General features: G+C 51.6%; 1 protein-coding gene across 2 annotated transcripts in view; it reads left to right on the top strand.

The window, feature by feature from the left end:
- Window positions 1-681: 681 nt before the first annotated feature.
- The window catches only part of CSF1R (colony stimulating factor 1 receptor), a 32,721-nt gene continuing 12,900 nt past the window's right edge, over window positions 682-20,502 (top strand). The window contains exons 1-10 of one of the 2 annotated variants that reach the window (XM_043913265.1): window positions 682-891; window positions 5,648-5,905; window positions 6,336-6,620; window positions 8,614-8,750; window positions 9,407-9,566; window positions 14,880-15,066; window positions 17,850-17,965; window positions 18,098-18,218; window positions 18,294-18,481; window positions 20,074-20,189. In XM_043913265.1, the coding sequence (XP_043769200.1) occupies window positions 843-891; window positions 5,648-5,905; window positions 6,336-6,620; window positions 8,614-8,750; window positions 9,407-9,566; window positions 14,880-15,066; window positions 17,850-17,965; window positions 18,098-18,218; window positions 18,294-18,481; window positions 20,074-20,189 (1,617 nt within the window). In that variant the 5' untranslated portion in view covers window positions 682-842. The remainder of the gene's footprint in view (window positions 892-5,647; window positions 5,906-6,335; window positions 6,621-8,613; window positions 8,751-9,406; window positions 9,567-14,879; window positions 15,067-17,849; window positions 17,966-18,097; window positions 18,219-18,293; window positions 18,482-20,073; window positions 20,190-20,502) is intronic. The other variant, XM_043913264.1, reaches the window with a different exon arrangement.

The raw sequence follows: 20,502 nt of genomic DNA, 5'->3' as shown, positions 1-20,502 counted from the left end.
AGAAGGCAGTTCTATAGTCAGGTTGTTGTTGTTGAGTTGCTAAGTCATGTCCAGCTCTTTGGGACCTCATGGACTGCAGCACTCCAGGCTTTCCTGTCCTTTACTATCTCCCGAAGTTTGCTCGAATTTATATCCATCGAGTCAATGATGCTATTCAATCTTATCCTCTTCAGGTTGTCTAGATCCAAATTCCACCTCCATTTGGTAGCTGTGTGACCTTGGGCAAGTTTACAGTGTTTGATCTCTCTGAACCTCAATTTTCCTATTGTAAAATGGGAATGATAACAGTACCTACTGTATAAAATTTTTGTGGGAACAAAAGGTGACAGTGGTATGTAAAGGTTTGGCTGATGAGTGTCCTGTAAATGGAAGCTTCTTGTTACTATCTGTTATCAGGCTTGTCCAGACCAACCTAACTTCCTTTCCCACTTAGCAAGAGCCCCCTGCTGCTCTGGAGACCCCCGTGTGTACAATCAACTGCCTGTCTAACATTGGGCATGTCTCTTCTCTCAGGGCCCCTTAGAGGTGGCTTCGGAAGGGCTCCAAACTTAGCCAGTCCTACCCTGACTCCAACCCCGCCCCCTGGGGGTCATGTCTTTATTTTGTTTTGTTTTTTTTTTAACCAAGATTTCCAAACTCTGTGGTTGCCTTGCCTAGCTAAAAGAGGAAGAGGGGGATCAGCCCAAGGAGAAGAAGGAAGGGGAAAACAAGACAAACAGCCAGTGCCAGTGGAGAGGAACACATGTCTAGGGGGTCTGGTCCCGTCAGAGCTAGTGTCCAAGAATCCTGTTCTCTGCCTATCCGCAAGCCCTGCATCAGCCTGCCACTTTCCTGCTGAGGCCATGGGCCCATGGACCCTGCTGATCCTGCTGGTGGCCACAGCTTGGCATGGTAAGAGCAGAACCAGAGCCTTGGCGGGGGGGGGGGGGGGGGGGGGCGGCGGTGAGAGGGATTGTGACAGGGTTCCTAGGGAAGGACTCTCTAAACCTCTGCCCCTCACTAGGGGTCCCCACTCTGTGTTTTCATCTCCCAGCCCTGGACTTCGGGTGTGTGGGTGTCTGCTTCGGAAAGGCAGTGGAGGGGAAAGCGGGTATGAATGGTGTGGAACCAGCCTGGCCAGGGCTGCGGATCTTGCCCAGCTCAGATGGTGACTGTCCCTGTGTCCTGAACACATCCCTATGCCCTCAGGGCTCTTTAGTGCCTACTGAATGGTCAACGGCATGTTGTTGGGGGTGATGGACCAGACAAAATGCTCCTCAAACCCCACTGTGCACACAGATCCCCCAGGGATCTTGTTACAGTGCAGACTCTGACTCGATCGGTCTCAGGTGTGACCTGAGATTCTTCATGACCAGTGAGTTCCTAGGAGATGCCAGTGCCGCTGGTCCAGACCTACACTGAGCAGAGAGGCCCAGAAAGCCCCTCATGGCTCCACTGGCACTGCCAGCCTGGGACTCACGAGGCCAACTAGGCAGGATATGACTTGGAGGGATCTGAAGAAGCAATGGTCCTTCCTTGGGCAGCTTGGGCAAGAGGTCAGAAGGAGAGGTAAGAGGTTAGCCTCTCTGGCCCAGGGCTCAGGAGAGGTAAATTTTGGATGAGAGAGTACAGGGCTAGCAGCTTGTCTCGGGGGAGGACAGTTGAGGGTCTGCTAGGCTGAAATCCTCCCAAACACAGGCTGCGGGGCCTCAGGACAGAGAGCTATGGAGCAGACCCCACCTGAATCCCATCCCTCCAAACAGCATCAGTGATGCAGGATCTCCTGCTAGCAGGGTCCCTAACTGAAGCTGGGGGCTGGGTGCTGGACTTGTATCTACAGTAGGCCCAACAAACACATGTTAAGTTCTTTTGGCCACTCTGTGCGGCATATGGGATCAAACCCATGCCCCCTGCACTGGGAGTGTGGAGTCTTCACCATTGGATCACCAGTGAAGTCCCTAAATTTTATTGCATATTTGGAGGAACTCTAGGGAAGGATGGGGACTGTGGGTGGGGTAGGAAGGCAGCAGCATCTCCAGCCTTCCCACAATCCTGTGGCTGCAAGACCCTGAGGAATAGGTGTGTCTGGTCCCTGAGGAGGAGCTGGCCCACTGAAGGGCTTTTTTGGGCCCAATCAGTTCCACTGGGCTTGCAAGTCTGTCCTCTTCTGTTGAGATGTAATTTACATGTAGTAGAAAGCACAGATTCTTAAGTGTCCCTATGATGAGATTTGACAAGTATATAAGCTTGTGTCCCCACCATTTCAATTAAGATAGAGACTCTTCCCCTCATCCTAGAAAGCTTTGTGGGTTTTATTTCACTCTTTTGTCCTATCTTCCTGCCCAGAAAATGCCTGTGGGAGACTGATGGGGGATGGAAGGGCTGTCCAGCATCTCGCCTGCAAGGAAAGAAGAAATGGGGACTGCAAGCTGGAAGCCTATGTTTTCAGTAGACCAGTGATGAGTGAGGAGCAGTTGTGACAAAGTTAAGGGACAGAATCAGTGTATCCTAGAGACCAAAAGAAACTTGCTAAGAATCTGGGCCAAGGAGGAGGCCGTGCCCCAAACCTTGGCATACTGTGTGTGTGTGTGTGTGTGTGTGTGTGTGTTGGGGGAGAGGTGGGGGGTGTGGGGGCACACCCTGGCAGCTGATGATGAGGGGGGTCTCCCAAGCAAGTGGGAGGGGGTGAGAAGGTTTGGGGAGAGAGATGGTGGGGTGAAGGGGCAGAAGGGGTCCAGCCCCTACCCAGGGAGTAAAGGCCTGAGCAAGCTTTTCCTTCCCTCCAGTCAAGCCAGCAGTGGGCAGCTGGAGCGGAAGCTGAGGGTGTCAGCCCTGTCCTGCATGAATACTCGAGACGACAGGACAAAATAAGATAATGCCTCTCAGACTGCACTTCCAGGAGGCCGAGGCTGGAGTTAGACAGGGGAAGGGGGGGGAGGGAGAAGGCGCCTGTGAGACCCAGCAGGGGCAGAAGCGGAATATAAGTCACAGAATCTGAGACCGCGGGATGTGACAGGCGTAGGCTGTGACCTTTGAAAGTTAGCACTTCAGCTGTGAGAGTGTGAGGATCTGAGAGGAGGTTAGGAGAGTAGTAGTTGAAGCAGTAACACAGGACAGGAGAGCTGACTCAGGCAGAGGTTGTTTATCACCTCCTTGAATCCTCCCAGGACCTTTCAGAGGTGGAAATTCGGATTATTCTCATTGAAAGAGTAGCCTGAGGGTCAAAGGTTAAGCAGCCTACTTAGTTAGCACGGAAGAGCCAAGTTTTAGACGCAGGTTGGCATAGCACAATGGTAAAGAATCCTCCTGCCAATGCAGGAGATGCAAGAGACTTGGGCTCGATCTCTGGGTCAGGAAGATCCCCTGGAGGAGGAAGTGGCAACGCACTCCAGTATTCTTGCCTGGAAAATTCCATGGACAGGGGAGCCTGGCGGGCTACAGTCCATGGGATCGCAAAATGTCAAACATGACTGAGTGACGACTGGCTGACATGAGCCCACAGTCAAGCTCTTCCCTCCAGTACCCCACCCCCACCCCATGCCCTGCATGGCTGCAGCAGGGATAGGCCAGCACCTGCTCTGTTGGGACTTGCCAGCAGCCTGCCCAAAACGATGTTTGCCCCTCTCCCTGGTGGTCAGCAGCACAGGGAAGCCTGGCTGCAACCCCCAGGTGTTGGTTTCCGCAGTATTTCCCTGGTCACTCCATCCTTTATGCGAATCAGAAGCTCGGGCAGACAGCCTGCACATCTCTGATGTGTACAAAATCAAAACATAAATTAAGTCATCCTGAAATAATTTGACAGGATCTTTCTGATTCTGGGGTTTGTGATGAGGGCAGGGTGTAGTGGGATGGAAAGACCCATTTAAGAAGCTTTTGTGCAGTACTTCCCTGGTGATCCAGTGGTTAAGAATCCACCTTCCAATGCAGGGGAAGTGGGTTCAATACCTGGTCGGGGACCTAAGATCCCACATGCCATGTGGCAACTAAGCCCACATACCGCAACCTTAGAGCACTTATGCTACAACAAAAGATCTCACATGCTGAAACTAAGACCTGATGCAGCCAAATAAATAAATATACTTTTTTTTTTTTTAAGAAGAAGCTTTTGTGCAAGATGATGAAGAGTCCCTGAATTTTCCTAGTTCCCTCAGGGTTGGGATGTCCGTGGCCCCATCACTGGGACAGACCGATTGGACTCAGTAGGGGGGTACCTCGTAGGTCAGTGGCAGATCCGGGTCCCACAGCCTGGGACATGCCTGTGCCCAGCAGGTGGTACTGCCTGTTTCAGGGGGTGAAGGGGTCTTTCCCCTAAAGGGGACAGTGGCCAGGAAGCAGAAGTGAGAGCCTCCTTGGGAGAAGGACTGCAGGCTGAGCGGAAACGGGGGCTAGGCCGGGTGCCAGCAATGTGTTTCCTCCTGCACAGGCTGGAGGGCGCCTGGCAGCCCCTCCAAGTCCTTGAATCAGCTCTCACTTCCCTCCTTTACCCCTATTTTAGGCCCTGGAAAAGTGCTGACACTGCAGAGGCAACGGGCCTTCTTCCCGGAGGGCCTGAGATGAGTTTCAAGTTCTCTTTTCTCCTTCAAGAAAATTTTCCTTAAAAGAGATTGTCCCCCTAGTAAACACAGCAGGGCTGGGATGTTATGGTGGGCTTCTGGGGGTAGACTAGATAGTAAATAGAATGGCTAACCTTTGCTGAGTTATTTATATTTGGTGACGGGTGATGTTCTAAAGCTTTCTGTGCATTTAAATCTCCCAACATCCCAATAAATGGGTACAATTTTGGTCCCCATTTTTTAAGTGGGGAAACTGAGGCACAGAGCCTCTGAACCTCCCCACTGTGCTACAGACCAGATGTCCAGTGATGAGAGAAGGCACACCAGAAGACTCTGAGCTCTGCTATGTTAAGATCCCACACCCCTTTTCTTCTTCTTTTATTTCTTTAAGATATTTTTTTAAAGGTATATGCATTTTTATCTGTTTTTGGCCATATCATGTGGCATGTGGAAGTCCCCCACCAGGAGTCAAACCCGTGCCCTCTGCAGTGGAAGCTCGGAGTCTTAATCACTGGACCATCAGGGAAGCCCCTTTTTCTTCTTCCTCGTGTGAATCAATTCAGAGCACTTTGCCACAAACATTCTATTCATTTGTTTCTTCCTTGCCTGGAGAATCCCAAGGACAGAGGAGCCTGGTGGGCTACAGTCTACGGGGTCGCAGAGAGTCAGACACGCCTGAGCGACTTTCACTTTTGCTTGTTTGAAGCCCCTTCTTTGAGCTAGGTGCTGGACTTCGTAGCAGGAATGCAGGCCATTTATTACATCAGGCCAAAGGAGTCCACTCCTGGGGAGAATGATGCAGTCATGGCCAGGAAGGCCGAGGCCAGAGGCTGGGGTAGCCCCCACGGGACAGTGGCTGGGTGGGAGGCCAAGAAAGCCCCCAGTCCCCTTCTCTCAGAGACATCAGAGATGTCAGTCCATCACAGAAGGTTTGGGGTAGGGCCTGAGTGAGTGACCGGAGAGGGGCAGGGACTTGTTCGAGGTGATCCTGCAGGTCGCAGCTGAACCCCAGAACCAGAAGCACCCTGCCAGAGTAGCACCCATCTCAGAGGCAGGGTACAGCCAACGGGGTGTCACCTCAGCCCTCGTTTCTGTTTGCCACTTCCCATCACCAGGTCACGGGGTCCCAGTGATAGAGCCCAGTGGCCCTGAGCTGGTGGTGGAGCCAGGCACAGCGGTGACCTTGCGATGTATGAGCAATGGCAGCGTGAAGTGGGATGGCCCCATTTCCCCCTACTGGACTCTGGACTCTGATGCCCCCAGAAGCATCCTCACCACAAACAATGCCACCTTCATACACACGGGAACGTACCGCTGCACGGAGCCTGGAGACCCCTCGGCGGGCACTGCTACTATCCACCTCTACGTCAAAGGTGAGGACTATGAGTCCCCTCCCAAGAGGACTAGCCCAGCACGGCCCACCAGGAATGCCCAAGAGGGCTGGGCCCTGACGTGAACCATCATAATAAACCAGCTCCAGGTTTTCTGAGAACCTGCCACAAACAAGGACCTGTGGCAGTGCTTCTAATTTCATTCCTCACAGCAACCCTGTGAGAAGGTTCTCGTTCCTCCCCATTTTCCAGACGCTCAGAGAGGTTGAGTCATTTGCCCAAGATCACACAGCATTAAATAGTGGGGCTGGACCTGGCCACAGAGCCCCCAAGCCTCAGCTGAGCTTCCTTGGTATTATGTGACCTCAGGCAAATGAAGAACATCTCTGAGCTTCACTGTCACCAATGTCCAGGGACCGGTTAGCCTGGCGGAGGGGGGGCAGTTGTAACCCTGTATCTCCGTGCTCCCCAGATCCTGCTCGGCCCTGGAGGGTCCTGGCCGAGGAAGTGACAGTGTTGGAGGGTCAGGACGCGCTGCTGCCCTGTCTGCTCACCGACCCGGCCCTGGAGGCGGGCGTCTCGCTGGTGCGGGTGCGCGGCCGGCCTGTCTTGCGCCAAACCAGCTACTCCTTCTCGCCCTGGTATGGCTTCACCATCCACAAGGCCAAGTTCATTGAGAGCCAGGACTATGAGTGCAGTGTTCGGGTGGCCGGCAGGATGGTGAAGTCCCTCAGCATCCGGCTTAAAGTTCAGAAAGGTGCGTGGACAGGGTGGACCCAAGAGCTGGTGTCTGGCCAGAGGGGAAGTAAGGGTGGGTGCTTTGTTTCACCTCTTCTTTCCAGTCGTGCCTGTGTCGTCCATGGGGCACCTTCTGGAGCGAGACCGAGAGGTGTCGGGTGCTGGGAGGCAGACCGCACGTACGCTGATAACTCAGCTGGCAAGGTAGTCTCAGGTCATGAAATAGGCTATGAAAAGCACTGAACACGGTGGTGGAATAGAGTGTGGTGGGGGGGGCTCGTGGAGAGAGTGACATTTTATTTGAGCGGAAATGTGAATTATGAGAAGGGGGAAACAGCAGAGGAAACAGCAGGTACACAGTCGTGAGCTGGGAACAGGCTTCGGATGTTCCAGGAATGGAAGGCGGTCCCGAAGCTCTCCCACCCCTTCAGACATGGATTCCTACTCAGGGCCCACCAGGTGCTGGGTGCTGAGCACAGGAGGGGGGCACCGTGAGCAACGCCCAGGCGCACGGGACGCCTCTGGCTGGGAGGCATCAGTGGTGGTGAAGTGTCTCTCCTGTCTGCTCCCACCTCATTTCTGCTGGGCTGGTAGATGGGATTCTGGTTTCTGGGAGGACTGGTGGGAGTCAGCAGGACCCCAAGATCAGAATCTGAGCCTGAGACAGGAAGCAAGCACCTGTAATGAGGCCAGGGTCAGAGTGGCAGAGCTGGCCACTGCCCTGAGCCCACGAAACCTGTCCAGGAAGCCAAGGGAACCCACTTTGTGTGCAGAGGAGCCAGGCAGGCCCTTTTCCTACAGCCCACCTTGCAGAGGGATTCTAGGGTCCTCGTTTTGCCTTGATTCTGTGACATGAGTGAGCTCCTTAACATCTGACCCTGAGAAACTGAGTCAGGTTATCTTTCAACAGCAGCCACAGCCACAGATGTTAATTCATCAGCTAGGGCTTCCCTCATAGTTCAGTTGGTAAAGAATCCGCCTGCAATGCTGGAGACCTGTGTTCGATTCCTTGGTCAAGAAGATCCCCTGAAGAAGTAAATGGCAACTCACTCCAGTATTCTTGCCTGGAAAGTCCCATGGACAGAGGAGCCTGGTAGGCTATAGTCCATGGGGTCGCAAGAGTTGGACACAACTGAGCGATTAAACCACTACCACTATGTTTTAGGCACTGGGTTAGCTGCTAGGGATATCACCTTCATTTACTGGGGATGACGGATGAGAGAGAAAGCAAGTAAATGTGATGAACAAGAAACCAAGCTGAAGAGATTTGGTCAGGGGAATCCGTGGGATTCTCCAGGCAAGAATACTAAAGCAGGTTGTCATGCCCTCCTCCAGGGGATCTTCCCGACCCCAGGGGTTGAACCCAAGTCTCTTACGTCTCCTGTGTTGGCAGGTGGGTTCTTTACCACTAGTGCCACCTGGGAAGCCCGAAGCTAATTCAGCTAACCTGTGACAGGAGGCCCCTCTGAGGAATGTTTGAGCTGAAGATGTGAAGATGAGAACAACCAGTCAAAGTGTGGTTGTTGCATGGATCATGCATTCCCACAGGGAAGAGCAAGGGCACGTCTTGGGTGGGAGGGGCCACAGTGGCTGCAGAGCAGTGAGGGGGTGGCAAGTGCATACAGGTCAGGAGCAGGGTCTGGGGAGGTACGAGGGGCTGCAGCTTTTAGTCTGAGAGTGATGAGAAGCCGCTGAACATTATTAGCACAAGAGAGGAGCGTGATCCAATCTTCCTTGTAAGGAGCTCACGTTGGCTGCTGTGAGGAAGCAGGGAGGCCTTCCAGGTGGCTGCGGGAGTCCAGAGCAGAGGGAAAGGGTGTGACTGGGGAGAGGCGCTGGTGATGGAGCCAACGGGACTCTTCCAGGTCCATTTAGGAGATGGGACTTGTTGTGGGGAAAACTGAGGTGTCATGGCTGCCTCCCAGGATTTGGGAAGGGAGCCTGGGCCCATGTCAGGAAGCAGAGTGACAGCTCTGGCCTGGGTCCTCATGGGTGCCTTCCCCCGACCTCAGTCATCCCAGGACCTCCAACCTTGACACTGGAGCCTGCAGAGCTGGTACGGATTCAAGGAGAGACTGCCAAGATCATGTGCTCAGCCAGCGACGTTGATGTCAACTTTGACGTCTTCCTTCAACGTGGAGACACAAAAGTCAGTCCTTGGGGGCGGGGGTAGGGGGGTGGGTCTGCCTGTACTCCTGGCACTCCAGGCCCCACCTCAAGCTGGCACTGGGAGCTGAGGGCATAGCTCAGGACCAGAGAGGGGAGTAACTCACCCAAGGTCTCACTGCTGGTCAGTAGATGATGCAGAAGCAAGTCTCAGGCTCCTGCATCTACACTTTGTGATGGGAGAGGGAGGAGGCAGTATTGCACCCCCTTGACCCATGACCTTTGTCCTAGCCTGTAGACAAGAGGCATGTGTCAGCTCACTTCTGACTTTGCAAGGGGTTCCAAGGCCATCTCTGAGGCTCAGGAATGTAAAAATTATTTCAGAACAACTCTAGAGAGAGGAAAAGGGGGTTTTCTCAGGAGGAAATGGCATTAGGCTGCTTCTAAGAACATAGTTCCTCCGCATGCCTTCCACATGCCAGGCCTAGTCCTATGCCATTTGCATGTTCCATCTCACTCACTCTTCACTACAACCCTAGGAACACGGGCCAGTGTCAGTCCCAATTTGCAGTTGAAGAAACTAAGGCTCACAGCTCAGCCTAAAGAAAAGCAGATAGTAATCTTTAAAGGCTGAGAATTAGAACCCAGCTCTTTGTAATTCCTAAACAACCTCAGCGTTTCTGTTCCTTCTGGCTGCAGCTCGCAATCTCTCAACAATCCGACTTCCGTGACAACCGTTATCAAAAAGTCCTCACCCTCGAACTCGATCACGTAGTCTTCCAAGATGCTGGCAACTACACCTGCGTGGCCACCAATGCCCGGGGCGTCCACTCCACCTCCATGGTCTTCCGGGTGGTAGGTGAGCATCGGGGTGGTGGGGGAGGGTCAGCATGGATCCTGGAGCAAGGTGGGTGCGTAAGGTGATTGAGAAAGAGGGAGCTGATGTTAAAAAAAAAGGAGCAGACACTATTAGAATAGCTCACTAAAATCCCCCTTTTCTCAGCCTGGCTGAGGAGCCATGTCTGTGTCAGCCCTCTGATTCTTCCTCTCTCAGAATCCTCCCTCTCTCCCACCTTGGAGGTCCCACAGTACATGGCTGCATCTCATTCCAGCATCATTTTGTTGTGTTTTGGGATTGATGTCCAATAGCTCCCTCCTGGACTTTGCTCCCTCCTGGACTTTGCTCCCTCCTGGACTCATTCATTCATTCCTTCATGCCTGGAACTCACATCACATGGGCATGTGAACAGACAGCAGTCACCCTGGGTGGGCATGGGAGAAACCTGAGGTGTCCTGGGAACTCCAAGAGGGACTCCCCAACAAAGACTTGGACTAAATGGACTCTAAGCTGGGACCAGAAGAATGGAGGTGGGTTAGCCAGGCAGAGGGGAGGGGAAGAAAAGGGAACAGCACTTCTGGCAGAGGGAACAGCATATGCAAGCCTCAAAGGCAAAGAGAGCAAGAGCAACAGAGACATCCAGAGAAACCGACAACAGCAGGGACGCGAAGGGGTTGAGGGGGGGTGGTCACAGGAAAGCGGGGCTGAGGGTAGTATCTGACAGCAAGTTGAACGGGTAGCTTGCATCATCTCTGGTGGGCGGGTGTCAAAGGTTTTAAGAGGAGAGTGATGAAATCAGATGGAACAGAAGATGCAGGAGTGGTAATCAGGAGCCCACAGTCCTGAGCCACATTCCAGCCTGCCTCCACCAGTGACTTAGGTAGGTTGCTTAAACTGTTTCCCCATCTGCAAAATGGGGATCCTAACAGTAACTGTCTCACAGGTTTGCTCTGAGAATTCATTGACTATATCTGAACTAACTGGGGCAGGGCCTGGCACAGAGTAAATGCTCAGTGTGCCTGAGGAGGTGTCATTTGAGAAAGCTCAGCCCTGGGTCACGTGGAGTGGACAGGAGACTCGAGGCTGGAGACCCATCAGGGCAGTTAATGCGGCGCTCCAGGCCAGAGATGGCGAAGGGTGCTGGATTGTGGTGGGGACCCCGGAGAGTCTGTTATCCAAAACAATCTAGGAGGGGCAATGGCTGCTGGGGCAAAGCAGAAAGGAGCCGAGATGACCAGAGTGATTGGGGAGGAGGCCGTGACAGTCACTGGGCTGAGACTCCAGAGCAGAGGGCAGCTTCTTCAGGGTGGACAGGTTCAGAGTGCTTTCAGTTTGGCCATACCTCATGTATCAAGCTGGGAGCCCGAGGGGAGGTGGGAGGGCAAGCCTAAGAATCATTACCCTCACAGAGCAAGTATTACATCAGGCTTGCAGGAGCACCTAAGCTCTGTTGTGGGCCCACCCTGGGCCGGCAGCTCTGAGGGCTAAGGCAGGAGAGGAGAACAGTGAACTGTCTCCCAGTTATGGAGTCTAATCCTATCCATTTTGCAGTGCAGACCTACAGTAATCACTCAACAGATATTGTTTTCCTTCACTCTTCCCTCTAGATTGTTTTCAATGCTAGGGATCCAGTTACAAATGAGAGAGAAAATGCCCTGCCCACATGGAGTTTGTATTCTAGTTAGGAGAAGACAAGCAATAAACAAAGTAAATTATGAAAAAGATAATTTGATAGGGTTTTCAGTTTAAAATTGGGTGATCATCAAGGAAGACTTACTGGGAAACTGACATTTGAGCAGAGACTAGAAGTTGGTGAAGGACCAAACCATGTAGAATCTTGGAGAAGAGAGCTTCAGCCAGAGGGAAAGCAGTGTTCTTAAGGCAGGTCCGAGCTCACCACATGCAAGGAGTAAGTCAGCCAGTGTGGCTGGGTGGAGCTTGAGAGGAAGTGTAGTACCTGATGACGTCAGAGGTGAAGGGGAAGGTCTGGGAGGCCAACATAAAGACCTGGGCTTTTCCTCTTGAGAGAGAGGGGATACCATTGGAGGGTTTGAGCAAAGGAGTGACATGATCTGACTTGAGAGTATAAGATGTAATATGGCTTTCTGGTGCTTTGTTGAGGATTGTCTATTGGGAGACGAGGGTAGAAGCCAGGAAACTGTTAGGAAACTACTGCTAGTTTGAGCCAGAGGTGATGGTGGCTTGATTAGGGATGGATATGGTGGAGGTGATAGGAAGTGGTTGGAGTTTGGATGAATGAATGGTTGGCTGGCTGACTAAGGGAGAAAGAGAGAAGAAAACAGCCTTGCCCTCAAAGCTCACAAGCTTGAAGAGAGAAGACAGCTACCAAGGGAGGACCAGATGCATGAAGTAGTGTGGTGGTGGTGGTGGTTTGGTCACTAAGTCGTGTCCAACTCTTGCGACCCCACGGACTGTAGCCTGCCAGGATTCTCTAGGCAAGAATACTAGAGTGGGTTGCCATTTCCTTCTCCAGGGGATCTTCCCAACCCAGGAATTGAACCCAGGTCTCCTGCACTGCCGGCAGATTCTTTACCAACTGAACTACGAGGGAAGCCTGAAGTGGTGTAGATGTGGTGCCTAATGACTGTACAATCTCAAAGGGCCGCAGCGGTTATCCTGCTAAGTGAAATAAGTCAGACAGAGAAAGACAAGTACTATATGATATTGCTTATATGTGGAATCTTAAAAATACCACAAAGGGACTTCCCTTCTGGTCCAGTGGTTAAGAGTCCACCTTCCAATGCAGGGGCTGTGGGTTCAATCCTTGGTTGGGGAACTAAGGACCCACACGCTGCAGGATGCGGCCAAAAAATTAAAATAAATAAAACTTGGGGAAAAAGATCCTTTAAATATAAATAAATTTAAAAATTTAAAATACCACAAACTAATGAATATAACAAAAAAGGGGCTGACTCACAGAGAACAAACTAGCAGTTACCAGTGGGGAGAGGGAAGGTAGGAGGGGCCACATAGCAGTAGGGGATTAAGAGGTAGAAACTTTTATGTATAAAATAAATAAGCTACAAGGATGTGTTATACAACACAGGGAACATAGTTAATCATTTATAATAACTTTAAATGGAATATAACTTTAAAAAATTGTGAATCACTTTGTTGGATAGCTGAAACTTATCAAATATTATACATCAATTATACCTCAGTTTTTAAAAAAGCAAAACAAACAAACAAAAAAAAGCAAAATGAATCAAGAGGAGGGAGTACTCCTTTAGCCTGGAGTGATGGGTGGAGTCTCCCTGATGGGGGGGTCTTAGAGAATGAGAAGGATCTAAATAGAAGAAAGGAAGAATATGGAGTTCCTGGTAGAGGACACGATTGAGCAAAGAGCCCAGGTTGGAACTACTGTGGGGTGTTCTGGGGATATGAGGACACCAAGATGGGTGGAGAGTTGTGTGTGTGTCTGTGTGTGCACATCTGTATAGGAAGAGCGGCCATGGCTAGATGGGCTTCAGTTCAGTCGCTCAGTTGTGTCTGACTCTTTGCAACCCCATTAACCGCAGCACGCCAGGCCTCCCTGTCCATCACCAACTCCTGGAGTTCACCCAAACCCATGTCCATTGAGTTGGTGATGCCATTCAACCATCTCATCCTCTGTCATCCCCTTCTCCTCCCACCCTCAATCTTTCCCAGCATCAGGGTATTTTCAAATGAGTCAGCTCTTCGAATCAGGTGGCCAAAGTATTGGAGTTTCAGCTACAATATCAGTCCTTCCAATGAACACCCAGGACTGATCTCCTTTAGGATGGACTGGTTGGATCTCCTTGCAGCCCAAGGGTCTCTCAAGAGTCTTCTCCAGCACCACAGTTCAAAAGCATCAATTCTTCTGTGCTCAGGTTTCTTTATATTCCAACTCTCACATCCACACATGATGACTGGAAAAACAGTAGCCTGGACTAGACGGACCTTTGTTGACAAAGTAATGTCTCTGCTTTTTAATATGCTGTCTAGGTTGGTCATAACTTTCCTTCCAAGGAGTAAGCGTCTTTTAATTTCATGGCTGCAATCACCATCTGCAGTGATTTTGGAGCCCCCAAAAATAAAGTCAGCCATTGTTTCCACTGCTTCCCCATCTATTTGCCTTGAAGTGATGGGACTGGATGCCATGATCTTAGTTTTTTGAATGTTGAGTTTTAAGCCAACTTTTTCACTCTCCTCTTTCACTTACTTCATAGGGAGACCTAATTGAGAAGAGCCTTGAATGCCAGGCTGAATAGTGGAGGTAATGGGGAATCAGAGTTGGCTTTTTGAGCAGGAACATCAGATTAGAAGAGTGAATTTTAGATTTCATAGACTTGAGTAAGAAAAGGAGCCCTGAGAGATGATCTAGTCCAGGGATTTTTACAAAGCCTTGGGATTTTAAGAAAGCATTTCAGAAGCATCCATGAGTGGCATGGAGAGTCTGTGGATGGGGGTACCTCTCCTTTGCCTGCAATTCAATCAGAGTAGCTTGATTTTAATTCATGCAACATTTAATGAAGGAACCAGTCAAGAATCTTTCAGGTATAAGTAGCAGAAATCAACTCAAACTGACCTCACCAAAAGAGGATCTTATTGGCCTTATAGCTAAAGCAAAACAAAACAAAACATGGGTATGAGCTTCCGGGACAGTTGGATTTTGATGTTCAGATGTAGACAAGAGTCTATTGCTTCCCAGCCCTCGGCTCTATATTTTTCTTGTGGGGCAGCACCAAGCTTGGAAACCCCAGTGGGATGGAAGCTTCTCTTTTCCTCCAGTCCCAACAGAAATAATAGGAATGAGTGTCATGGACTCACTCATTCCTACCCCCAAACCAACCACAGTCCAAAGGGCACAGATTACCCTGATTGGCTGGCCTGGGTCACATGCCCACTTTAGAACTGGATATGGAAGTTGCATTGATTAAACTTCTACCAGAAAAAGGGGAACTATAAACTACTACCAGAAAAGGGGACCTTTTTAGCTGCTAGAAAACATTCTATACAGTTATAACACGATAGATATATTCTATTAATCTCTTTATTATGTAAACAAAGAGGTAGAGGTGGCAAGGAGGATAGGAATTTGCCCGGGTTCTTTCAGGAACTTGGAGAGAAGAGTTTAAAGCCCTGGGCTTTTGAGAGGGGCGGGAGTGGCAGGAAAAATATGACAGAGGGCAAGTTTTGGTTACAGGTCGGGTCCGTGTGACTGGCACATCACATGCTAGGTACTCAGGGAGGGTCCAGCTGAAAGACTGGATCCACAGGCGGATCACCAAATGAACACACAGACAGACATTTTCCCACTCATGCCAGATTTCTGTGCATTCTGCTTTCCAGACAGTGCCTACTTGAACTTAACCTCTGAGCAGAACCTCCTCCAAGAGGTGGCCGTGGGTGAGAAGCTCGAACTCAGAGTCAAGGTGGAGGCCTACCCAAGCCTGCAAAGTTTCAACTGGACCTATGAGGGTCCCTTCTTTGGCTCCCAGCCCAAGCTCAACTTTGTAATCACCAACGACACATACAGGTACCACCCACTAGCTCCCATCTGCATGGCCCACAGCCAGACAGAGAATACTTTAACCAAGAGTCAGCACATTTGGGTCCTGTCTCAACCTTGATTAGGGGGTGAGTCCTTTCCCATTTCTTGGTCTCAGTTTTCTTGACTATGTAGAGCCTCAACGTCAGTCATCTGTGTTTGAGATGTAGATGACATTAGTGTAGCCTCTGTGCTGTATCCTTGGGAAATTAAATGTCCTCCTCAAGAATTCTACCATTTCTTGGGTGTGTGCATTCTGACAGTCACCCAGGTTCTCCCGAGCTTATTCATTCTCCTCTTTCGTGACTAATCCAAATGCAGAAGACCGTCCCCATGATTTCCACTTACAGTCACACTCCTGATGGCAGTTGCACGAGGTATCTGCCTCACACACAGGTTTGGGGGACTAGAGGGAATTAATATCTCTCAGTCACAGATACATCGAAAGTTCTTTAAAAGCCTGTGGCCATCCACCCCTGAGAATTTCTCACCAGCTACTCTCCTCCACTGGATCAAAACTCTCCTTATAAAGGTCTGTCTGCCTGTGCACGCCCCCACCCTCCACTCCCAGAGTCCTGCTTACTCTACGTGCACAGCATCTTAGAAATGTCTTTTTGTCTCCTGTGGACTCTCTCCTCAGGGTCTTTCTTTCCTGTCCAAAGTGACCTAACCAGGTGGTTTCTAAACAAGAGAGTTTCTTCCCTAAGGAGGTACACTGATAACAAATGTGAAAATAATAATTTCTCTGCCCGGTTCTATTTCTAAAATTTTTCCTGGAGTAAGGAAACAGCAACCCACTCCAGTATTCTTGCCTGGAAAATCCTATGGGCAGAGGAGCCTGGCAGGCTCCAGTCCCTGGGGTCACAGAGTCGGACACGACTGAGCATGTACACACTCCCGTCCGTAGCTGCTTCACAGTGTTGCGTTAATTTCTCCTGCACAACAAAGAGAATCATCTATGCGTATATGCACGTCCCCTCTTTCCTGGACTTCTTTCCCATTCAGGTCAGGACCACAGAGCATTGAGTAGCGTTCCCTGTGCTATACAGTCGCTCTCATTAATTACCTATTTTATACATAGTATCAATAGTGCATATATGTCAATCCCAATCTCCCAGTTCATCCCATCTCCCTCTTCCCCCATTGATATCCATGTTTGTTCTCTATGTCTGTCGCTATTTCTGCTTTATAAATAAGGTCATCTATACCAATTTTTTCAGATTCCACATGTATGTGTTAATATACGATACTTATTTTTCTCTTTCTGGCTAACTTCACTCTCTATGACAGTCTCTAGGTCCATCCACATCTCTAAAAATGACCCAATTTCATTCCCTTTTATGGCTGAGTAATATTCCTTTGTATATACATACCACATTCTCTTTATCTATTCCTCTACCATTTGAATGAGGGAGTACAGCTCCATTAAGGACAGCAAATATGTGGTGTACACGCAATCACGTCTCCTCCCACAGCTGTGATGAACAGCCCTAATTCAGTTTTGAACCATTTCCTGCAGCGTCTAAACGCAGCCTCAGAGTCCTCAATGCAGTCTTCAGGCTGTATTTCCATCATAACGGGCTCACTTGGGGAGACCTGCTTGCCACCTCTGGTGGGTAATCCCCGGACACCTTCCGACTCCCAGACTCTCAGGAGTTCTCTTTCTAGTTCTGGAAGCCCAAACCTCTTCGATTCCTGGATTCTTGTTTGTTGATCATCAGAATCAACAAAGATGTTCCCTTGTCCTCATTTTCCTCTTCCCACTTCCTTTCTTGTCCTTTCCAGCCAGGATTTCTAGCTTCCTCTCTGCTAAAGCAGAAGTTCTGAACTGGAGTCAGCAGACCCCTGGAAGGAGGCTGATCCATGGATAGGTCTCAGGGGTCTGTAAGCAATAGGGACACTGTGGAAAGGAACCAGAGAGGTGTCCTTGAACTCGGTAATCTGGGGCCTTTCAGCACAGGGCCCCAAACTGAGGCCATGTGATAGGTGTGTTCATCATGGTGATTTTGACTCATGCAAAAAGTTAAATTCTTTCAGTTTAAGAAGCAGGTATTAGTTATCTCAAGAATTGACACATGTTAGAGGGGTTCTATATGCCAACGAACTGGCTGAGTAAATACCATGTGTTTTAATCTAGTAGTGGCTGCAGATATTTTCCAATAAAGGGGCAAATGTCTGCAATGAGTCAGGCTCTCTGAATACAGATCCCTCTAACCCTTAGGCTGAGTCAGTGAATTAATTACTCTAAGTGTCATGCTCAGGAAAAGAAACAAAGGAACAGAAAGGTTAAGTAAGTATCCTTGCCTAAGGTCACACAGCTGGGAAATGCAGTACTAGGACTTGAGCCCTGGTCTCTGGAGCCCCAGGGCTGTATCCTGCCTCCCTTTCCTCTCAAAGCCCCCTCCTGGCAGGGCTGGCGCTTTGGGAATAGAAGCTGACCAGGTACTGGCGTTTTCAGCAAGGACTGTTTAGCCCAGTGGTGGTGGTGAAAGGAGATATATTCAGCGAGGCTTGTGAGGTGCCTCCCAGCATCGGCACTTTACAGACACCGCCTCTACCAAATCTCAGAACTGAAGTGCTTTGCGGATGAGAGGGACAATTAAGGAAATCGGGTTGGTGGTTTTTCCATGTCTCAGTGGACCCAGCCTGGGTACCTGGCTCAGCCAAGGCCTTCATGCCCCAGACCCTTGACCAAAAATAAAGCCACCCCCTCTAAGGTGGTTGTTGGAACCCTCTGTCCTCACCCCAGACGGCCTGCTCCTCCCACACAGATACACTTCCAAGCTCACCCTGCCTCGCCTGAAGCCCTCCGAGGCCGGCCTCTACTCCTTCCAGGCTAGAAATGCCAGAGGCGAAGATAACCTGACCTTTGAACTCACCCTTCTTTGTGAGTAGAAGGGCTTGGGGATACAGGGTTCCTGGGGCGGCCCAGATAGATGAGCTGGGGGAGGTTGGGCTGGGGCAGAGAAGGCTCAGGGTGGGCGGTCAGGCGAGGAGACTCAGGCCCTCTCTACCTCAGACCCCCCGGAGGTAGAAGTCATGTGGACCTTCACCAACGGCTCTAAAGCCCTGCTCTGTGAAGCCTCGGGGTACCCCCGGCCCAATGTGACGTGGGTGCAGTGCAGCAGCCACACCAACAGGTAAGTGACTTCCCTCCTCACCTGGGCTCGGGGGCTGGGCACCCCAAAGCTCTGACCACATTCTGCGCTTCCCAGATGTGATAAGACCCACGTGCTGGTCCTGGAGGAGCCGAACCCTGACGTCCTGCGCCAGGAGCCCTTCCGCAAGGTGACCGTCCAGAGCCTGCTGACCCCGGGGACCTTGGAACCCAACAGGACGTACGAGTGCAGAGCCCAGAACAGCATGGGGAACACCTTCGCGGCCTTGGGGCCCATCTCCGTAGGTGAGCCTGGGACCCCTGCTCCAGGCTGCGACAGGAGCGGGGGCCCGGGGAATACCCCCACCCACTCCTGGGAGCCAAGGGCCAGAGTTCCAGCGCCGAGTGGATCCCAGCCGTACCGAGTTCTAGCTCTCCGTGGGTGACTCTAGGCCCCTCGTGACCAAAGGCTGCAAGATGGGCAGTCTAGAACCCAGAGGGCTGGAGTAGTAGGGGGAGAAGGGCAGAGGGGAAGCAGAGATCTCGAGAGAAAGCAGCGGCAGCCTAATCTGGCCCCTCCGCTCTTACTCCTGCACTTGAGCTGACTGGTTAGTTTACAGGTGTGTATTTGAGACTCAGAGAAGCAGGGCCTCCCCTGGGTTTAGAGTCTGGTGACGGGGACAGGCGACTAATGAACCCAGGCCCCGCTCCCAACCCAGGGCCAGCCTCGCTGGCCTTTCCCACCCTTCCCGGACTCCCTTCCATCAGAGACACAATCCTATCCACCCGGGGCCGCTGTGCGGTGGGGGTGGGGGACAAATGCCGCAGCAGCCTCGTCTGGAGGAAGACGCATCCTTCTCTGCATTGCACAAAGGCTGCATGTGGGTGAGTTCTCTGATTCTGAAAGGCCCGAGACTGTACAGGGCCACAGCACCCTCAGGCCTCTGAAAAGCAGGTTCGGCACCCACTGTGTGCCAGGCCCAGAGAGGACAGACTGGGCCTCTGCTTGGCTCCAAGGGGGCTCCTGGGGCCCTAGCCTTTGGAGTCCCAATTCCACATGCCCTGGCGGCTCTGTCTCAAGCTGGTGGTCCTATATTACAAATAAGAAAGCCAACATTTCGCTGAAGGCTTACACTGTGCCAGGCATCATGCTAAGCCCTTTGCAAACATTATTTTAGTGCACTCGCCTAATCCCGGGAAGTTGCTTTAGTACAGTCTGCCTTCCCTCTTGGGGTATGATGAACCTGAGGCTTCGGGAGAAGTCACAGGTTTGCTCTCACACCTCCTAAGAGGTAGAAGTGAGGCTGAGTCTCAGATTCATGCTGCTGATCTGGCCAGGGGGTGGAAATTAGGTCCTTCCCAACACATCAAGGGAACTGGGGCTACTGATGTGGGAAGAGAAGACCTGGGTCCATGAGTCTGGTTTTCAGACTCTCGGAGGGGTGTGTGGTCCCAGAGGGCACTCGGGGATGCCGCAGGGACCTCCTGGGGAGGCGGATTTCAGTCCAGCCTCTAGAAGGTCTCTCCGTCCAAGCTGGCCAGAGGTGTAGGTAATGAGCCTCCACACTGGGGGAGTGTACAAGTCACAGCTGAGCCCCAGAGGCTTCTTGTATAGGCAGGGGGTGGGTTGCGCGACCTGAGGGGCTCCCCCGGCTGCAGAGGCTGTGAGTCTGGGTAGGGTTTAGAGCTGGGCGTGAGCAGGGCTGGAGGTGGGGGGTTCTCCCTGCCCCTGGCTGGGGGAGGGTCTGCAGGCTTCCTGCTGAGAGGACACCTTGTTCAATCAACGAGAATTTGGGGGGCACCTACCGTGTTCCAGGCCAGTGGCCTGTTTCAGTGGGGCAGGGGGTCTCAAAGGCCCCTTCGGCTGGCTCACTCCTCTGTCCCGCCCCTTCATGCAGGAGCTTCCACGAAGCCCCGCGATGAGCCCCTCTTCACGCCGGTGCTGGCAGCCTGCATGTCCATCATGGCCCTGCTGCTGCTGCTGCTGCTGCTGCTTTTCTACAAGTACAAGCAGGTGAGCCTGGGCGGGGCGGGGGCCGCCAGACCCTGGGGTAGCACCGCCAGGCTGTGTGGATCCGCCCGGCATGACCACTCATCCGTCAGCCGGTCATTCACCGACAAGGGTTCTCCAGTGTATGTTAGTGTGAGTGGCTGTGTGTCAACACTCAAGCCTCTGGGGTTCTGCCCTCGTAGGCTTCACTGTCTAGTGCAGGAGGCGGCTGCTACCGTGAAAGTGGAGGGCGTGGATTACAGAGGAAAGATGCCATGGGAGTCGGGGAGAGGGTGAAGGTGGCATCCTCTCCCAGCTGGGGCTTCCAGGGGCACAA

Source organism: Cervus elaphus, chromosome 9 (assembly GCF_910594005.1).
Source record: "Cervus elaphus chromosome 9, mCerEla1.1, whole genome shotgun sequence".
NCBI lineage: Eukaryota > Metazoa > Chordata > Mammalia > Artiodactyla > Cervidae > Cervus > Cervus elaphus.
Note: the sequence above shows the minus strand (reverse complement) of the source record. Positions and strands in the feature narration are given on the sequence as shown.